Below are 17,174 nucleotides of genomic sequence, written 5' to 3'. Positions count from 1 at the left end.
ACTATTTTTAATGTCTATCTTATGAAAAATAAGATTTCTTTTTCAGGGAAAACATTGTCTGGAATACTCATTATAAAGTTGTAATTCAGGTCATCCCACACATACATAAATGTTTTGCAGATATTATGTTTCCTGGTAGGAATCTGAAATTATGATTTTGACAAACTTTGAACAATATTCTTTAGCAGCCATAAAAATGCACAGGGGCCAACCACCCATACCACGCATAATTCCTGAAGGTTTCGGCTTTCTGTGTGGTTCTCTGGAACAATACTTCAGCCTGGTTGTGCAATCAACTGTGCTAGGGTTCTAAAATTCAATCTAGCAAATATGGACTCTCCAGAGGAACTGCAGCAAAAAAAAAAAAAAAAAACTGCTATTAAATAGATACAAATAAACCTGTGTGTAAAGATTCTCTCATCAAAAGCAATAGCATGCCATTCTCTGTCTCAACGCAATGCTAAGAGATTCAATTTCCCTTTAATGCAAATGAAACTGTCCTTTGTAACAGTAGCAATAAGGGAGAAGGCTGAGCTGAGGAATTAATAATAATTGTGTGTCCACAAAGAATGTACATCCACTTTAACCCCCCTCCCTTCTATAAACAAGACTCAAGCAACATACATTCTCTGTGTACGATTATTTAAAATGCCTAATTGTCGTATCTGGACTCTGAGATTTATGGCTTTGGATTTTAATCCTCTAAACAGGGAGTCCAATTACTTGAATCTGAAAGTTGAATTACCTTCTTTATACGGAAGACTACACAGACAGTTTCTACTGATTCTGCAGAGGATGTATCATTCCTGCTCTCTGCTTCCATAGTATTTTAATCTCCAACTTTTCTCTTGATAATCTGATTTGTTACACCTAATTCTTTGTCTCCTTGGTAGACTATAAACTCCTGAGAATAGAATTAATAACTTATTTATCTCTGTATCATCCCAGAATTTTACAGTGTTTTGGAGATAGCAGCTGCTCAATAAATATTTTGACATGTAATTTTAATGATATTTATGTTACACGTTTTCCAATTTTAAGTATTGTTAATGGAATCTCACCTTTGACATAACTTCTCTACCCATTTCTTCGAAGTTTCAAACTCTTGCTTTTGAAACATGAAAAAGGACTCTAGCAGATTGATACTGTAATTTAGATGGCTGTGTAAACAGTAAGGGACTGTTTAGCAATTACTTGTTGAGTTGTAACTTTATGAAAATTTGCAGAGATTTCTTTTGAGTTTTCAGTTGTTTAAAGGGACCCAATCATCTCAGGGGCATGGAAAAGGAAAGAGCCCAGAGGAATGCCTGAGAGAATATCCCAGAAAGTCTACTGTGCCTTCTAGAAAGACACCTGGTACCCAAGTCCTAATTTCAAGACCCAGAGAGCATGTTATGATCAAGACATTTCCAGGGTCCATCTTTACTTTTTTTCCCTCAGTTTTTCTAAGAAAGTGTCAGTTTGATGTTTAAGAAACATGTAGTTCATGCCCACAAGGCCCACAGACACGACTGATGACATGTTGCAGGGCCCAATTGAAATAAAAAACTCAGGGCCCTCTGTTCAAAAATTATTAAGAATTTCAAAACAATAACACAGGAACATTAAGGCAAGTGTGAGCTTTCTAAGCACAGGTCTCTGTGTAATTGCTGAGGTCTCACATCTAGGAAGCCAGCCCAATTCTGTCTTCCAAGAACTTTCAGTACACTGAAAGGCAAAAAGTTTTTATCAGGTAGAAGCTACAATTCAAGTATGTACAAGAGGCTGCAGGGATCCAGAAGTTCCTGATTTCGGAAAACTGTACCAGGGAGATGACAGTTAAGTTCATCTTTGAGGGAGCAGAGCCAGGGAAGAAAGAAAGATATTCCAGACTGAAGAAGGGCAGAATTCTTCAAACTCCAGGAAACTTGACAAACTCCAGGAAACTTGACAAACTCCAGGAAACTTGCTACTTTTAGAAAAAGTGTAACAAGTAAACATGCAGGTGACTAATTGAGATTGCGAATGGCAAGAAGCAGAAGCCAAATATATGAGGGAAAGGGGTCAAACAATCAGAGTGCCTACGATGTATGTCAAGTTCTTTACCCCCATGTCATAGTTTTAAACAGAACAATCTTGTGACTAAACTACTATGCCTAGTTCTACAAATGGGTTAGTTTAGGCCCAGGGTAGTAATGGTCAAAGGGCTTGGGACACATTGCTTGCTTTAGTCGCTAAGTCGTGTCCGAACCCCATGGACTGTATAGCCTGCCAGGCTCCCCCGTCCCTGGGATTCTCCAGGCAAGAATACTGGAGTGGGTTGCCAGTTCCTTCTCCATGGGACCCATTAGGCATGCAATAAGTATCTGGGGACTTACTACTAGCAGGCTATCTGACTTACTGCCCAGGACTCTCAACCCCTAGGCCAAGCCGATTCTAAGCATGCGATTAATCCCTCCAGGGGTCCTTCTCGCATCTCTCCCGGTCCCCAGAGATCTCTTCTCTCCTCGCCCCGCCCCCGTGATTCCACCTGCCGGAAAGTAGGTGGCAAAAGCACTTCCGGGATAACAAAGGTCGGCCCCGGCAAGATGGCGGCCCCCTTGGAACTCAGTTGCTGGGGAGGCGGCTGGGGGCTTCCGTCGGTGCACAGCGACTCCCTGGTGGTGATGGTGAGGCCGTCTCGCTGGCGCGGGCGCGGGCAAGTAGGGGCGGGGCCAGAGGCGCGAGGCTGGCTGGCCGGGTCCCGGCGGCTAAAGGTTCCCGCGCGGCGCACCGGCCCGGGCCGGCCCGGACGCTGCTTGCAGCAGCGATCTGGGCTCCCTCGCGTCCGAGAAGTTACAGCCTAGCCTGTGTCCCCGCCGAAGCCACGGCGGGGAAGTCATGGCTTCACCGCTTGTCTCCGAGTGTTTTCAATCATGCAAAGCTGTCTGGGCGATGGAAAGCCCAAAGCAGGGGGCGCGCGCTCCCTGCTCTGTATCCCCTGAATGTTGGGGTGGGGGTGAAATAAACCCCCAAAGCCCTGGCAGCTGGCGTGCGCAACAGCGGCTAGAAGTCTGGGGAGGGATGCAGCCCCGGAGTCTGATGTGTCTACCTTTCGGGGCACCCAGATTTGAAGTCAAGCTGCTCTGCAGATTTCCTTTAGTACTCAGTCTAAAATGTTTTATTGCAAACTCTCTTTCAGGCTTACGCCAAATTTTCTGGTGCACCCCTGAAAGTCAATGTCATAGATAACAACTGGAGAGGTTCAAGAGGTATACTGTAAACTTTTAAACGCTCCTTTCTGCCCCCTTTCTGCCCCATCCCCCCTCTCATTTAAAGCTAGAAGGCATGTAGCCATGGAGTACCTTGGGGTTTTAGTTCTCACCATGACCTTGATTGTATGTTGCTTATGTTTTGATCATTCTGAGTAATACTTAAAAGGACAAGCCAAATAAGTGGAAATTATGAGAAATGAAATGCTCTCCAAAACTGTGTGTGTGTGTGTGTGTGTGTGTGTGTGTGTAACACTGCAAAAACCTAAAATATCTTACTCATTTTTTCCTCCTCCAAATGTGATTGGTGTAGTTTTAAGGGTACTGGGATCTCTTCAAAGGATATCAAAATACCTTATTGTGTGTAAAATGTTTTTTGATTATAGGAGATGTACCAGTTTTGACAACTGAAGACAATACTATTTCTCAGCCAGCAAAAATACTAAACTTTTTAAGAAAACAGGTGGGTGGTCCTTTTTGAATAAGTAGATTCTCCATCCCTGCATGTTACTTTAAAAAAAGAAAAACATTAAAAATATTTGTTTAGAATTCCTTTTTGGAGATACATGCAATGCTTCAGTTGAGTCCGACTCTTTGTGACCCCATGGACTGTAGCCCACCAGGTTCCTCTGTCCATGGGGATTCTCCAGGCAAGAATATCAGAGTGGGTTGCCATTCCCTTGTCCAGAGGATCTTCCCTGCCCAAGGATCGAACCCCGGGTCTCCTGCATTGCAGGCAGATTCTTTACCACCTAACCACCTTGGAGATACATAGGATTTGATTAAAAAAAAAACAAAAAACACATAAATCTGAGAGTCACTGCTCTAAATTGAGTTGTACTGTGATTCAAAAGCCATATAGTGCGTTACAGTCAACTTATATGATCATGCACTTTGCTTGGCTTTTATTGAAGTTTAGGTATAAGTAGATTCAATTTAGCTATCTTCACTATTACACTTATTGATATAATTGTAAATTTAGTTCCATAACTGCTACACATTTTGTTCTTGGTATGAGGTCTGAGTTCCTATCAACTAGCAACTATTTTTTAAAATTACTTAAACTGTGACTGAACTGAACTGATACTAATACTAATAGTTGCAGTTAAATGTTTCATGAAATAATGTATCCAAAATATCTGAACATGCCAAGGTTTATGTATCTAAAATGTTTAAACATGTAGCAATTTATATAAATGTGAAAGTTATCATCAGTTTTGCCAATAGTTAAGGAAGTCCTATGTCAACAAAATTTAGAACTTTTCTAAATGGGAAAGTTTTCTCTTTTCATGGGGAACACAGCTAATTAGAACTTTTCCTTGTTATAAATTAACAAAAATAATAATAGCTTATATTAAGTTTGTACTACATGCCGTGCACTAAACTAAGGTCATTAAAAATCATTGACATAATAGTTAAAAATAAAAATTAAATATAACATTTATGGACCTTACTGTGTACATGACACTGTGCTCAGAACTTTATTTGCATTAAGTAGCATTTGTTACTGAATTTGTATTTCTCTTTTCCCTTTTAATATGTTTGCCATTTTTGAAGAAGAATAGGAGTCCTAGTTTATTTAGTTTCACTGTTTTGGGATGTTCTTGACTTATGAGGTTTTGGGTTTTATATTTTTTAACAGAAATACAATGCTGATTATGAACTTTCAGCAAAACAAGGGGCAGATACGCTAGCTTACATTGCTCTCCTTGAAGAGAAGCTTCTTCCTGCAGTGGTGAGCATTGGTGAATATTATAGTATTTTAGTGACTTACTGAGAATGTACTTAGTCTGCTTAGAAAAAAAATAACGGAAGAGGCGTAAGAGAGGAAATTTCATTTATGTATTATTTTCGATTGTTTCACGTAACTGTGAAACTGGGTTGATTCTGTTAGACATGCAACTAGTATAGGAACCAACAAAGTGAAAGACAGTGTCATTTTGGAAATAAAAATTCTCTGTGAAAGACAGAGTTTGTTGCTCCATGTATAGATTTGGGCCAACTGTAATTCATTCAGAAAATATTCATTAAGTACCTGGTATGTTCCAGGCCTTATTCTGTATGCTTGGGATAGAGCAAAACAAAACTCACATGTTTAAAAACCTTGATTTATCCTTGAATCATCCTAGCTGGAAAATGGGTATGAAGTTAATTTCACTCAGAGATATTTATGAAAAAGTTTTACATCTACTGAATGATCTTCTTTTAATAAAAGAATATCCTTGTAGTGTTTTTCCCTCTCCTTTTGCAGCTTCACACATTCTGGGTTGAGAGTGATAATTACTTTACTGTGACAAAGCCATGGTTTGCTTCACGAATGCCTTTTCCCTTGAGTTTGATCCTGCCTGGAAGAATGTCTAAAGGAGCACTGAATAGGATTCTCCTAACCAGGGGAGAGCCTCCCTTCTACCACCTTCGAGAAGTAGAAGCTCAGGTATGGTTGGAATTACCTTCAGAGCAAGGGCTCTCTGGAGGAGGGACAAGAGAGAACAGAGATGAAACTATTGGGTTGGTCAAAAAATTCGTTCGGGTTTTTCTGTATGATAAGATGGTACAGAAAAACCCGAGCAAACTTTTTGGCCTGCCCAATACTTATCGATGCCAGCCTGAAAAGGAGTTCTCGAGCATCTTTCCTACTTTTGAGATGTAATTTCATCCTTATTAGATATACAGAGATGCGAAGGAGTGCCTAAATCTTCTGTCAAACAGATTGGGAACATCTCAGTTTTTCTTTGGAGATATGTGAGTACATTCCCTTATAAAACCATTTTAATGTTTTGTTCACATATATCCATCGAGCAGTTACTTAAAGCAAGTTCCCTTGCCAGGTCCTTTTACCCCATCCCCAATGAGTTTGCCACTTAAAAAAATACTTGGTGGATTTTTTTACTATGGGAAACTTTCTGTTGGGGTAATCTAACATTGACTTCATATGTTGCATATGTGACTTTGAAACTTTTAAGACTGTTTCCACCCAGTCTGTAGTCTCTATATGATGCCTGTGAGTAAATCTTTTAATTTACAACTTAAATTTTCTTCTAAATAAAATGGATAAGAGTATTTTAAAAAACTGCTAATGAGTAAAACCCTAGTTGTTTCATTTTTATAAGCCCAAATGGGTAATAAACCTTTTAAAAGACTATATTGTATACTGCAGAATTGATAAATGTATTTGAGAAAAAGTTTTTAGCATAATCCCAGATTAATATTTTCTTATGTGCTTTTTAAAAATCCTTAATTTATTTTCAGGCCTTCCACTTTGGATGCCTATGTGTTTGGTTTTCTCGCACCTCTTTATAAAGTACGTTTTCCTAAAGTTCAGTTACAAGAACATTTGAAGCAGCTCTCCAACCTGTGTCGCTTTTGTGATGATATCCTAAACAGTTATTTTAGGGTTAGTCTTGGAGGTAAGTTGGTTCTTCTTCAGCTAATCTTTGTTTGCATAGAATATTTGCATATTCTCCTAAGGAGGTATACACCAAATCCATTACTTATTTAAAACGTGTGTATATTGTCTTTAAACCTTGGTTTGCTGCTGCTGCTGCTAAGGTGCTTCAGTCGTGTCCGACTCTGCGACCCCATAGACGGCAGCCCACCAGGCTCCTCCATCCCTGGGATTCTCCAGACAAGAACACTGGAGTGGGTTGCCATTTCCTTCTCCAAAATCCTGGTTTATAAAACTTCAAAAAGTGGCATTTTTTCCAACTTTTCTTCCCCCCATGTGTTAGTTCTTTCAATAGAGAAATATTTATTTGCCTTTTGTCTGTTCTTCTGGATTTTATACAGTTCTCGCTTCTTGTTCTTTAAATATTGCCCCTTTGAAGTGGGTCATTTTCTTCTAAAAGTTAACCACAGGTATTTATTATGTCCCTATTGAAAGACAGCCTTTATCCTAATGCAAATGGGCAATTACTTTAAATGTTGCTTCTGACATTTTCCTGCGTGAACAGAAATGAGCAGCAGATTGATTTTGGTGAGGTACATTCCCATGATTCCACTACTTGCAAACTGATTGCAGCAGACTGGAGGTATAGGAAATAGAGGGCACCGGGCACTTAGGTGCTGCTTCTTCCAGAGCGTGGGGCCCTGTGCTTAAGTGATCGGGACACTACGTTTGTGTGGGCAGAGTTGGCAGAAATTGTCCTTTTAAGAAACAAGTCATGAGGACCATTGGCTTAGGAACAGTTTACTTTTTTATATAGTGCGTTATGTGTTTTGTGTATAATACACTTGTATGTAACAAGGGAGAGGTTAGGAGTTTGGAAGTCATGAAACTGAGTAATTTTCAACCTTGTTACTTGGGAGCAGTGGTTAGCAAACCTGACCACAGAACAAATACAAAATCTTAAATCCTGTACCAGATTCACTGAATTAGAATAGAATGCACTCCTGGAATAGATCCCAGAAAACTGTATTTTTTTAAAGTCCGTTCGAGTGCTTTGGAGGCGTGGATACTTGTTTGGCCCTTAGAAAGCTCTTCAAATGCGGTAGTTGTAACTAAAGGCCTATTTGAAATGGGTGGGGAAAAGGTACAAATCAAATTTGAGAAGGCAATGAGGACTGCTGTGCTCTTATTAAAGACCTGGCTGTCTGCCTAACACTTGGCTAACTGGGTCTCCTTAAGGACACATTTAGTCCTTTGGCTTAGGGTTTGGTTTTGGAGTATTACCGTATGTCTTAAGTTTGCCTTTGAACCGAGAATGGTTTTTCACTTTGCCTTTTTGGGGAGGTGGGTGGGGGATGGAGCACTTAGGGGGTGGATAGACTTAATATTCTTTGAATCTAAACAGCTTGTAAGGCTTTCAAAATTTCCTCTTTCTGATTTCTGTCCTGGCTTCTTAGGCATCTCTCCTGCTGGACAAGAAACGGTAGATGCAAATCTACAGAAACTGACACAACTTGTAAATAAGGAATCCAACTTGATTGAAAAGGTCAAGTTTACTTCAGTCGTTATTTTGTACTAGTTCAGCCTTTTCCTTTCTGCAGTTAATATTGTAACTTGGGTTATGCATTACCTTTACCCTTTTCTTTATTTTTTTAAGTTTATTTTTTTCAGAAAGTTGTTTAAATATACATTTACTAAAGCGGTACAAAATACAGTGTTTTGAAGCCAGTAATGGACTGATTGGGGGAAAGATCTGATAATAGCATTGGGTTTACTTTTACCACACAATTAGCAGTACTTTTCAAGTTAGGAGACTTTGGCTTTAAAAAAAAAAAAAGAGGGGGAGAGAGAAAGAAACAGAAAAACACTTCTTGCTTGCTTGTCTGCTCCTTTCCGTCTCTCAGGGTTGTTTTCTTGATCGTAAGCTCCTGTGCTTATTCTTTCTTACTAATAGCACTGTGGTGTCTTTTTCTTTCTTTCACATAAGTGTTGTTTTTTTTTTTTTTTTTCTCCTTCCTATCCTCTGTTCTAAATGTTGCTTACAGTTTTGGGCTAGTGTGAATATTTGCCACTTAGGGACTATGCATTTGTTGAGAGAAATATTGAGGAATTGGGCAGGGGAGGGAACCAACAATGGAAATTTCAAGGGTGATTCTAGGTGGAAAAAAGAGAGTTATACAGTTTTCTCCTCAAGTGTTTGATAAACTTGCTTTTTTCTTATACAAATGGATAATGCTTCATTCTTTCACAAACTAAGGGGTCATTATGGCCTAATAACACTGGCTAGAGGTTTGGGGGATTGAGTAACAGGCACTGTATCATGTGAGCTGTATATGAGTTATCTCATTTACTCTCACAGCAACCCTGTGTGTGCAGGTACTCTGTTATCCCCGTTTTACAGATGAGATAACTGAAGCTTCAAGTAGCTTATAACATCATCTGCCTGAGGTCATTCAGCTGGCAAGAAGTAGAGAGAGAATCTGAACCCTAGTAATTGGATTCCAGCATGGGCTGTGTAGTCAGCTCTGTAACTCGTGAATGAAATTATGTATCCATTACTACTGGTGGTAATAGCCAGTTTTACAACTGCCACTCTCTGGAATGACCATTTTATTTCTTTTTATGGTATATTCTTGGGTTTTCCTTGTGGCTCAGCTGGTAAAGAATCCGCCTGCAATGTGGGAGACCTTTGTTGGGAAGATCCCCTGGAGAAGGGAAAGGCTACCCACTCCAGTATTCTGGCCTGGAGAATTCCATGGACTATGTAGTCCATGGGGTCACAAAGAGTCGGACACGACTGAGCACCTTTCACTTCACTTCATGATCCCCTGGAGAAGACAGTGGCTACCCACTCCAGGATTCTTGCCTGGAGAATCCCATGAACAGAGGAGCCTGATGGGCTATAGTCCACAGGGTTGCAAAGAATCAGACACAACTGAGCGACTAACACTTAACTTCTTACCTATGTACCTCTTGTTAAAGTTTGGGTAAGCTGAATGAAAGCCAAGTTTGTCTTAATTCTTAGCCCAATGCAGTAAATCTCATGAGAGGAAATACACCAAGAGTTAAGTGTGGATAATGGAAAAATTATTCAGACTGTTGTAGATACTTTTCTGCTGGATGAAGACTATCCAGTGTAGTTTTCATTTCCATCTGTGGCAAATTCATTTCAGACCTACATGTGCAGAAAGTGAAACCAAGAGGCCCTGCCACCACTTCTGTAAAGTTCACTGTGGCATCATCACTATATGAGCGTCTCCTAGCCCTATGCCAGCACCTCTCCCCACCCCACTTCCCATCTGCTCTTCAGTACAGATCACTGTTCGCTACAAGACAATAGAACGACAAATTCTCTTGACTACCACTGTTCACCATTTAGTCAGAAAATCTAGAGCTTAAAAAAAAAAGAAAAGAGTTATGTTTGAGGAACTTAGTTCTTGCAAGGAAAAAAAGACAACACAACTGATTCAAATAGTTCACTGGGAATACTCTTGTCCATTGGAAAACTGAGTTAGTCTTTTATTCTTTTCCTTTGATTATAAACCCCATGTACCTCTGCTGAAACATTTCCTCTGTGCTTTATAAAAGCATCTTGAAAGGAGAGAGTTTTGCGCTACACATGTTAAAACTCTGAAAAAAACCTGTCTACCAGCTAGGTGATAAGACGCTGTATTCTGTTGGTTTTGGGTCATCGATGGCAGCTGCTTTCAAGACTTTTATGAAGTAGCTTAACACCAGGACCTTGCACTCTGGTTTTGGGGTACCCTGGTTAAAGGTAGCTTTCTAGGGTCTGACTCAGATCTAAATAACCCCTCTTCTGATGTTTTCAGGGATGCTAATGTACTCCTGAAACTCTTGGACATTTTCTAAATGTGCTCCACGTTACTTTGTTTCTCTAGAGCAGACTTAGAACTGATCCATTGTTTGCAGTGCCTCTGGGTGAGGTCTAAAGTATTTATCCTTCTGTCTCTTTTCCTAGCCTTCCTTGGTCTAAATACTCAGAGCCTAAAAGAGGTGATCTTTTTGAGTGGAGTACAGGTCATTTTTACTGAGACATTGAGGTATAGTTGGAAGAACAATAGTATTAGTATAAGACCAGGGTTCACATTTCAGCTCTAATGCTAGCTTTGCTAATGCAAATCTGATAACCTTTCTGAGCTTCCTTTTGCTAATCTGTAAAATAGAGAATGATGGTCTTTTTTTCTTTATAATTGTCTTGGGAAGCTCAAATGAGAACATACTTTGTAACCTGTGGAAAGTAGTCTAACAGAAATGTTGCTTTTACGCTTAGTATGAGAAGGTTTCTTAAACCAAGTTGTACTGTGGTTGAATTCAGACGGTTCATTTTGTGACATTACTGTAATTTTGTGAAGCCATCCAGGATGAGCCATACCGCTTTTATACATACACTAAGTGAAAGTGAAAGTCGCTCAGTCGTGTCTGACTCTTTGCAACCCCATGGACTATACAGTCCATGGAATTCTCCAGGCCAGAATACTGAAGTGGGTAGCCTTTCCCTGCTCCAGGGATCTTCCCAACCCAGGGATCGAACCCAGGTCTCCCACATTGCAGGCGGATTATTTACCAGCTGAGCCACAAGGGAAGCCCCGTACATGTACTAAGTCAGGCAGTATTTAGGTATGGTGTTTAGAATTCTTTGGAGATTATTTGCAAGAAGAGATTTCTCTAGCAGTGCTAGAAACATAAGGTTCTGTACTTGTCTAGGCTGTAGTTTGGGTGGGGACGCCACAGTCCGTATTCGTGGTACCACAGCTATTAGTCAGATGTACCTTTTGTACTTTCCACAGATGGATGACAATCTTCGCCAAAGCCCTCAGCTTCCTCCTCGGAAACTGCCAACACTTAAATTGACTCCAGCAGAAGAAGAAAGTAATTCCTTACACCGGCTATCACCCTGACAGTCATCATGCTTTGTGTCCAGAGTCATGTAATTGTTGCAGCAATCTCTTACACTAAGTGTGTGAAGGGCAAAAAGAAAATGCTAAAAATAGGTAGAAGGAAGACTCTAAAACAAAAGAAACTTTCTATGACAGCAATTTTTTTTCGTTAGGAAGCTTCTGTTTTAGCTTGGCAATGCACTTTAAATAACAGCAGCGTGAATGCTAAATGAACTTGGCGGGGGGGAGAGAAAATACATTGTACTGTATATAAAAACCAGCCTTAACCTTGGCAGATTTTTGCCTTTGGTTCACATGTTGCTGGCCCAAAGCTCCACTTCTGTTCTGAATGTGCACACTTAATTTATTCAAGTTAATTTATTAATTTAGTATCCTTAGACCAGTCTGAATATTTAGTATGTGGCTCTTTGCCTAAGGCCTTTTCTCTTCTCTTTAGAAATTTGATGCCTATTTTAGACACCAGGAAAAATATATTCTAATATTCTCTTTAATAGAAAACCTGTATTTAATGTTAAAAAACAAGGAATGTGTTTCTTAATAATCTCACAAGTCTAACCTTTGGGGGAGTTAGTACCATATATATAAATATTAAAGGTGGTAACATATAATATTTGTCTGACTATATGCACTTCAATATAACAGTATTTGCTGATGTGTTCAGTATAGGTTAGCAAGGGCTGTTTTAATTTATTGAAGCTTTGCCGCTGCTGCTGCTGCTGCTAAGTCGCATTAGTCGTGTCCGACTCTGTGTGGCCCCATAGACGGCAGCCCACCAGGCTCCCCCGTCCCTGGGATTCTCCAGGCGAGAACACCGGAGTGGGTTGCCATTTCCTTCTCCAATGCATGAAAGTGAAAAGTGAAAGTGAAGTCGCTCAGTCGTGTCCAGCTCTTAGCGACCCCATGGTTTGCAGCCCACCAGGCTCCTCCGTCCATGGGATTTTCCAGGCAAGAGTAATTGAAGCTTTAGGCCTGTGTATTTGTAGTACATCTTTAACACTAGTCATCTCTTTCTTGGATTGATTTCAGGAGAGCTGAATGTTAGCATCACTTTTATGTTAGGCTGTAAAGTCTTACAACACTTGATCAGTTGTTAGACACTACTCAGGAGGAGCCCGCTGCCCCAGAACTGGAAGCACCTACTGTGCATCTGATCCAAGTTCACCATGCTTGGCTCAGACCAGTGTTCTTTCCTGAGAAACATACCACATAGTCAGAAGCTTTATGACAACTAATTATTTTCTATAGAGCTTAACTACAGTTGAAGGATTCTTTGGAATAATCAGAAATAGCATATTTTAAGGAACATTTTCCATTTATTGGTTGCTGAACTGTTAAAAGATTTGCTGTGTGGGTAATTTTACTTAGAATCTTGCTTATTTTAGTGGCTGAGGTGCTTCTGCCGTCTTAAAACCACTTCTGGGGTTTTTTAAATATAGGACCATGTTTTTGATTAGTGTCTTAAAAGATTACTATGGTGCTCAGCAAATCTTATCTCATCCTGCTGAAACCCCCATGTTAGGAAAACAGCTTTGGAGTCAGTAGACTCGTCTAATTTGAGCTGAGTGGAGCTCAGCAGTGTTTGATCTGCATCCTCTCAATTTGTTCTGTATTAGGTAGCTATTTATATAGGAGTCTTTAAGTCATCATAAATATTTTTTCTTGAAAGTTTTAATGAGAAACAAGGTAATCTTCAAGGTCTTGGTTGTCTGTCTGGATACACTGAGAGAAAGTCACTCATCTGTTTCACATTACTTCTGCAACAGGTGGGAGAGTGGGTGGGTGGGAGTGGGGGTGGGGGGGGTGCGTGGGTGTGTGAGTGTGTTTTATGTTATTAGTCTTCTGTTAGATTCCAGCAGTCGGAAATCTGTAGAGAGGGGGTGTGTGTGTGTGTGTGTGTGTGTGTGTGCTATTCTGTGTTAGTCTTCTGTTAGATTCCAGCAGTCGGAAATCTGTATGAATATTCTGTGTTGGAAATCATGACTGTAGGACTTTATTATCCTCTGGGATTAATGTATACTGAAGAAGGGTGGTTAGCACACTAATCAGACATCTGTTTGTGCGTTAGTGGTTAGTCATTTTCAATTATGATTTCTATTAAAGCTTTCAAAAAGCATTTGAAGTGACTTACAATTGTTAAACATGTGTAAAATAGGACAGTTAAAATTGGGTTTTGGAAAAATAAAAAATTTGTAGGAGATAGAACTATACTAACCCAACCCTAACTATACTAACTCTAAAATTGAATGGTAAATTTAACTCCCAAGTTTCCCCATGGACAAAATCAAAGAATAATACGGGGTTATGTCAAGTTTTCTGTCAATAAAGTGACTAATGTCCATGAGTAAGAAAAATGTGTTTACATTTTTAAAGAATGTGGGCATTGTGTTCTTATGACACAAAGATGCAGCTAATAAGCATACTGTAATGTTTAATGTGTTGAAAGTTGAATCAAAAGGTATCATTCTGGAATAGCAAGTTTTGTTCTTTGTTTTAGTAGAAAAGATGAATGTAAATATGATTTTATTTCCTTTCAGTCATTCCTGCTTTGAACAGCCTTTGGCTGAGTGCCATATAGGCCATGATACTTCCAGACTATCTGCTAAGAGGCAAAGTATGAGTTAGATAAGTGAAAATTTATATGCTGGGTTACTTAGTTTTGCTTTTTTGGTAAAAGCTAATGAGATGCTAGGAAGTTATCACTGAGTACAAACCATTCCAGGCATCAGCTGCATATATAGGAAACTCTTGGAAAGAAACAACTTTCAGGACTTGACAGAGAGCTTATGATCAACCTGTCAGAATATGCTTTGGATAAAGTTTGAGTTTGCTGAGATAAATGATCCACAATCTTAAAACACTGTGGTAGAGGATAATATGATTAAAAGGACTGTGTTGGTGTTTATGTTTCTTGGCAGTATAGAATGAGAAAATTGGTCAGATAATTCCCATAAGATAAAGATCTTTCATCCACAGACTGTCATCGGTTGTCCATAAGGCTGACCATTCTCCTAACACCAAAGAAACTGCAAAAGACCTTTAAGGATAGTCATTCCTACACAATATTGTTTCCCCTAAAAGTTTGGCACTGGCAAAGGAATCAAATTTCAACCTAGATATGTTTATTTTTTGAGTGCTAGAGAGTTTACATTAAATCCAAAGAATTTTGATTTCCATTTGTCATTTCTATTCATTTAGTATGGCAAGATACATTAACTTAAAAGAATGGGAAAGCTTATTTCAATCAGAGCTAAGTTACAGTTCTCATAAGTCTACAAAAATGGAAAAAACTAGACATCAAAAGAGGCAGAAATTGGTAACAGTGATAGCATCTAAGAAAACCAATTTTTAAAGGTAGTTTCATGATAAAAGTGGCATTTGAAGTCAACAGTATGTTTTCTTAGAGCCTCTTCCAGGAATAGTCATTTACCAGGTTATTAGATTTTTTTCATCAACTGTTTATTTTTTCATAAGCTGCAAAAAATTGTATCCCTCTAAAACCAAAATGCAAATGCTTACATGTGAATACAAGAAGCTGAGGGATGGTTACATAGGCTCTCTCTGTACTATTTTTGCAACTTCTTTTTGTGAGTCTGTAATTATTTCAGAATAAAAGGGTTTTAAAAGTAAATTCAATAGAGTGAATTTATCTTTAGATAAACTGATTTACAATTTAATGCTTCAGACATAGTATTCAGTTCCAGATGAATAAATGCATATTATAAATTAATTTATTTCATTCCAAGTTTAAAGACAAAAACAAACTCAACTTTATAACATATGATTATCTAAAGATTTGGTTTGCCTTATCAGCAAAGAAAAAACAAGCTAAAACCAAGAACCCCTTTTCCTAAGATAGAAAAAATTCTATGATCTTTATGTTTATAATTATATCTTTTCTCCCTATGGTACCTGGGTTTACCTGGGTTTAAAATATTTTGAAAAAAAGCTCCTCTGTGTCTCCATGTGGTAATCCTTCTTTATTTTGCAGGTGTTCTCTTGCTAAGAACACTAGGACCATGCTTTGATGAACAAAGTGTAGTGTGTGTCTGTGTTTTTTGTTTTAGGCTTACAGGGGTTTAGTGATGTGACTTTGTCTTGGTTTAGTTACTTATCTAATTGAAATCCTGAGCAGAGCCACATAGCACATTTGAGTTGTAATGATGGTATTCTGTATATGTTGTTGGCACTTAGAATTATTTTTTGCCTTTTCTCTTGTTCAGCTCTGTGTAATTTGCATTTACTTTTCAGTGTTTTCATATTTCCTAAGAAATTACTAGATTATTAAGAAATTTATTATGTGAACCAAAGGTCAGTAATCCTAGTCTCAAAGGTTTAACTGAAGCATAATTAAATCTTCAAAATGTTGATTTTCATAGAGACATAGAGTGATTTGCTTTTTTTTTTTTTAAAGCATTTGTAAAATTATTTATCCCAAAACTCATGTTGGGATATAATGTTTGTTTAAAGCCCAGATTATCTGCCCTAGACTTAAAATTATTGTGATTGAGGTGGAGAGGTATTCTCAGAGTCAGTAAGCATACAAAATTTTTTATCCTGATGAGGAGGCCAATGATTACTGATGAGAACTAACATTCTTGAACAGTGATATAAGAAATGGTTACTTTGAGTTGGATGTTTATAAATAGAGAGTGAAATGTTATAATAAAAGACTGTTCAAAGCAAAACAAAATAGTTCCTTTAAAAAATGCAGGAAAATAAGTGTTTTATACCCTCATTATTAATTTGAAATTATATTGTAAGATTTTTTTAAAAAATTATATTTTAGTTTTTTGGAGAAGCAGTTCAAGATATATTTTGGCAGAATATATTGTTATTGTATGAATCGAGAGGTCTTTGGCCAAATAGGTTTGGGAAATTCTGGGTTAGACAAAGTGAAGTTGCTGTAGGCTTCTCAGAACCTTCGATATGCTATTGGTGGTTTCAAACTCCATTGAGGACCTGTATTTGACACACCATTTCCCTATTTTTATGTGGATTTTTTTTAACGTAAGTGTCATGTGGGACTTGTGTTCTGAGAAATACACTTAGAGAAATGCTGCCCTGCGAGTGTTTCTGCTTGTTGGTACTCATTGCAAAGGCTTCCAGCTGTTGGCTGCCCCTCTAGTGAGTGGTGGGAAAACGGGAAGAGACAGGTTAGGACTCCCTTGGACCATAGAGTTGACTGGGAAGTGGCTTTGGGTTTCAACAGGTTGCCGTTTAGGCACCTGTGAGGCCTGTGGTCAGTCCAGTCACTTTCCCTGGAATCCCAGTTAGCCTGGAACAGCTGCACAGAGGTGTGAACTGGCGGTTTCAGAGAACCAGCCACTTCTTAGGCATCTACAAGACAGAGCGAACCGACTTGGGAATCCAGAACAAAGTTCCAAACTGATTTTGGCTGTGCTTTAAAAGTACCAAAAAGGCAATGAGTATTTATAGCATTAAAGTCACATATGAGCTGGTTATTTTATACATATATATATATATGCATACACAACAGTGTCGTAGAAAGTCTACATTTGCTTCAGTGACAGAAGCAAAGAAAGTTTAATATTTTCAAGTTCTGTTACTGAAGACATTGTCTAGACAAGGATTGCATGTTTGTGTATGCTTTTTCTAGGATGAGTGTTTACAGCTTTTATT

The 17,174-nt window shown here is 38.8% G+C and overlaps 2 protein-coding genes across 4 annotated transcripts in view; one reads left to right on the top strand and one right to left on the bottom strand.

Annotated features, from left to right (window-relative positions):
- Window positions 1-17,174, bottom strand: part of THBS4 (thrombospondin 4) — a 233,753-nt gene that overhangs the window by 96,152 nt on the left and 120,427 nt on the right. The gene's annotated exons all lie outside the window — the stretch shown is intronic.
- Window positions 2,546-13,306, top strand: MTX3 (metaxin 3). 3 transcript variants are annotated; one of them, XM_002690459.6, is made up of 9 exons: window positions 2,546-2,648; window positions 3,161-3,230; window positions 3,617-3,693; window positions 4,873-4,965; window positions 5,482-5,664; window positions 5,896-5,972; window positions 6,480-6,637; window positions 8,073-8,161; window positions 11,424-13,306. In XM_002690459.6, exons 1-9 carry the CDS (start codon window positions 2,568-2,570, stop codon window positions 11,532-11,534), a joined length of 939 nt encoding a protein of 312 aa, XP_002690505.1. In that variant the 5' UTR covers window positions 2,546-2,567; the 3' UTR covers window positions 11,535-13,306. The 3 variants fall into 3 exon arrangements, with proteins under 3 accessions (XP_002690505.1, XP_005211461.1, XP_005211462.1); XM_005211404.5 differs by lacking the exon at window positions 4,873-4,965; XM_005211405.5 differs by lacking the exon at window positions 8,073-8,161 and having other exon boundaries at window positions 11,424-11,517.

The sequence above is a fragment of the Bos taurus genome, chromosome 10 (assembly GCF_002263795.3).
Source record: "Bos taurus isolate L1 Dominette 01449 registration number 42190680 breed Hereford chromosome 10, ARS-UCD2.0, whole genome shotgun sequence".
Taxonomy (NCBI): Eukaryota; Metazoa; Chordata; class Mammalia; order Artiodactyla; family Bovidae; genus Bos; species Bos taurus.
The sequence above is the reverse complement of the archived record's forward strand: the minus strand, read 5'-3'. Positions and strand labels throughout refer to the sequence as shown.

What these genes read in the sequence shown, in the direction of transcription:
- MTX3 (XM_002690459.6), top strand. Translation starts at nt 2,568, where the DNA reads ATGGCGGCCCCCTTGGAACTCAGTTGCTGGGGAGGCGGCTGGGGGCTT. An exon ending in CAACTGGAGAGGTTCAAGAG is followed by an intron (nt 3,231 to 3,616) that starts GTATACTGTAAA and finishes TTTTGATTATAG; the next exon opens with GAGATGTACCAGTTTTGACA. An exon ending in CAGTTTTTCTTTGGAGATAT is followed by an intron (nt 5,973 to 6,479) that starts GTGAGTACATTC and finishes ATTTATTTTCAG; the next exon opens with GCCTTCCACTTTGGATGCCT.